The 753-nt window shown below is 43.8% G+C and overlaps 1 protein-coding gene across 1 annotated transcript; it reads right to left on the reverse strand.

Annotated features, from left to right (window-relative positions):
• Positions 1–205: 205 nt before the first annotated feature.
• On the reverse strand, positions 206–424 carry LOC124984014 (mitochondrial import inner membrane translocase subunit Tim9-like). The gene has a single exon (XM_047551769.1). The coding sequence runs from the start codon at positions 422–424 to the stop codon at positions 206–208; it is 219 nt and encodes a 72-aa protein (XP_047407725.1).
• Positions 425–753: the final 329 nt, after the last annotated feature.

The raw sequence follows: 753 nt of genomic DNA on the forward strand, positions 1-753 counted from the left end.
CTGTTTTTTCATTGGTTTCCATTGCCAAATAGTCATAGTTAATAGGTTTAATATGGTGCCTACCGTTTTCAGGGGATTCCATCATATGAATCTTCATTTCCAGTGCAACAGCTGTTGGCAACTTTTAGTTGAAAGTCCATCCATCAGGATTTCTGTATGGTGGTTGACCAAGGAGTCCTGCTTTGGCTGACAGGGCTTCATTCTGCTAAATATGATATTCCTGAAATCTCATGGATATTCTTTGTGTCATTTTCAAATATTTCTGTAAGCAATGTTCTGAACAGGTGATCTCTTCCGGTTTTACTTCTTTTGTCGTGAAGTCTTTTACACAGTCCAAAAAGCAGGTTTCTGTAAGTTTATTGTAGGTTCCAAGGAATTCCCTAAACTGTTTTATCTGATCAGAGTCTGGTGTTTGTGCAGCCATATTCTTTTGATATGTTTCTTAGTCACCTTTTCTGATGCATGAGTTTCCTTTCTGTTCTGGAAAAGTGGTTGTCCAGCCTTTGCTTGAATGTCTCCAGTGAGGCCTGATTTCTTACTTCATCACAGGCACTTGCATCCGACACTGATAGGAGGTTGGGGGGCTGCAATACAGGCCGAATCTGGGGGCTAAGGGTCGGGGTCAGGGCGCCACGGGTGCTGGATGGCAGAGAACACGTGGGAGCGGTGACGTCAAATAGTACTTAAACCCTTTGACGCAGATTCTTTACAACGCGGAGAAGTCAGTCAGGTCTGGAGCGCTCTGGTCGAAGA

This window comes from Sciurus carolinensis, chromosome 4 (assembly GCF_902686445.1).
Source record: "Sciurus carolinensis chromosome 4, mSciCar1.2, whole genome shotgun sequence".
Classification (NCBI taxonomy): domain Eukaryota; kingdom Metazoa; phylum Chordata; class Mammalia; order Rodentia; family Sciuridae; genus Sciurus; species Sciurus carolinensis.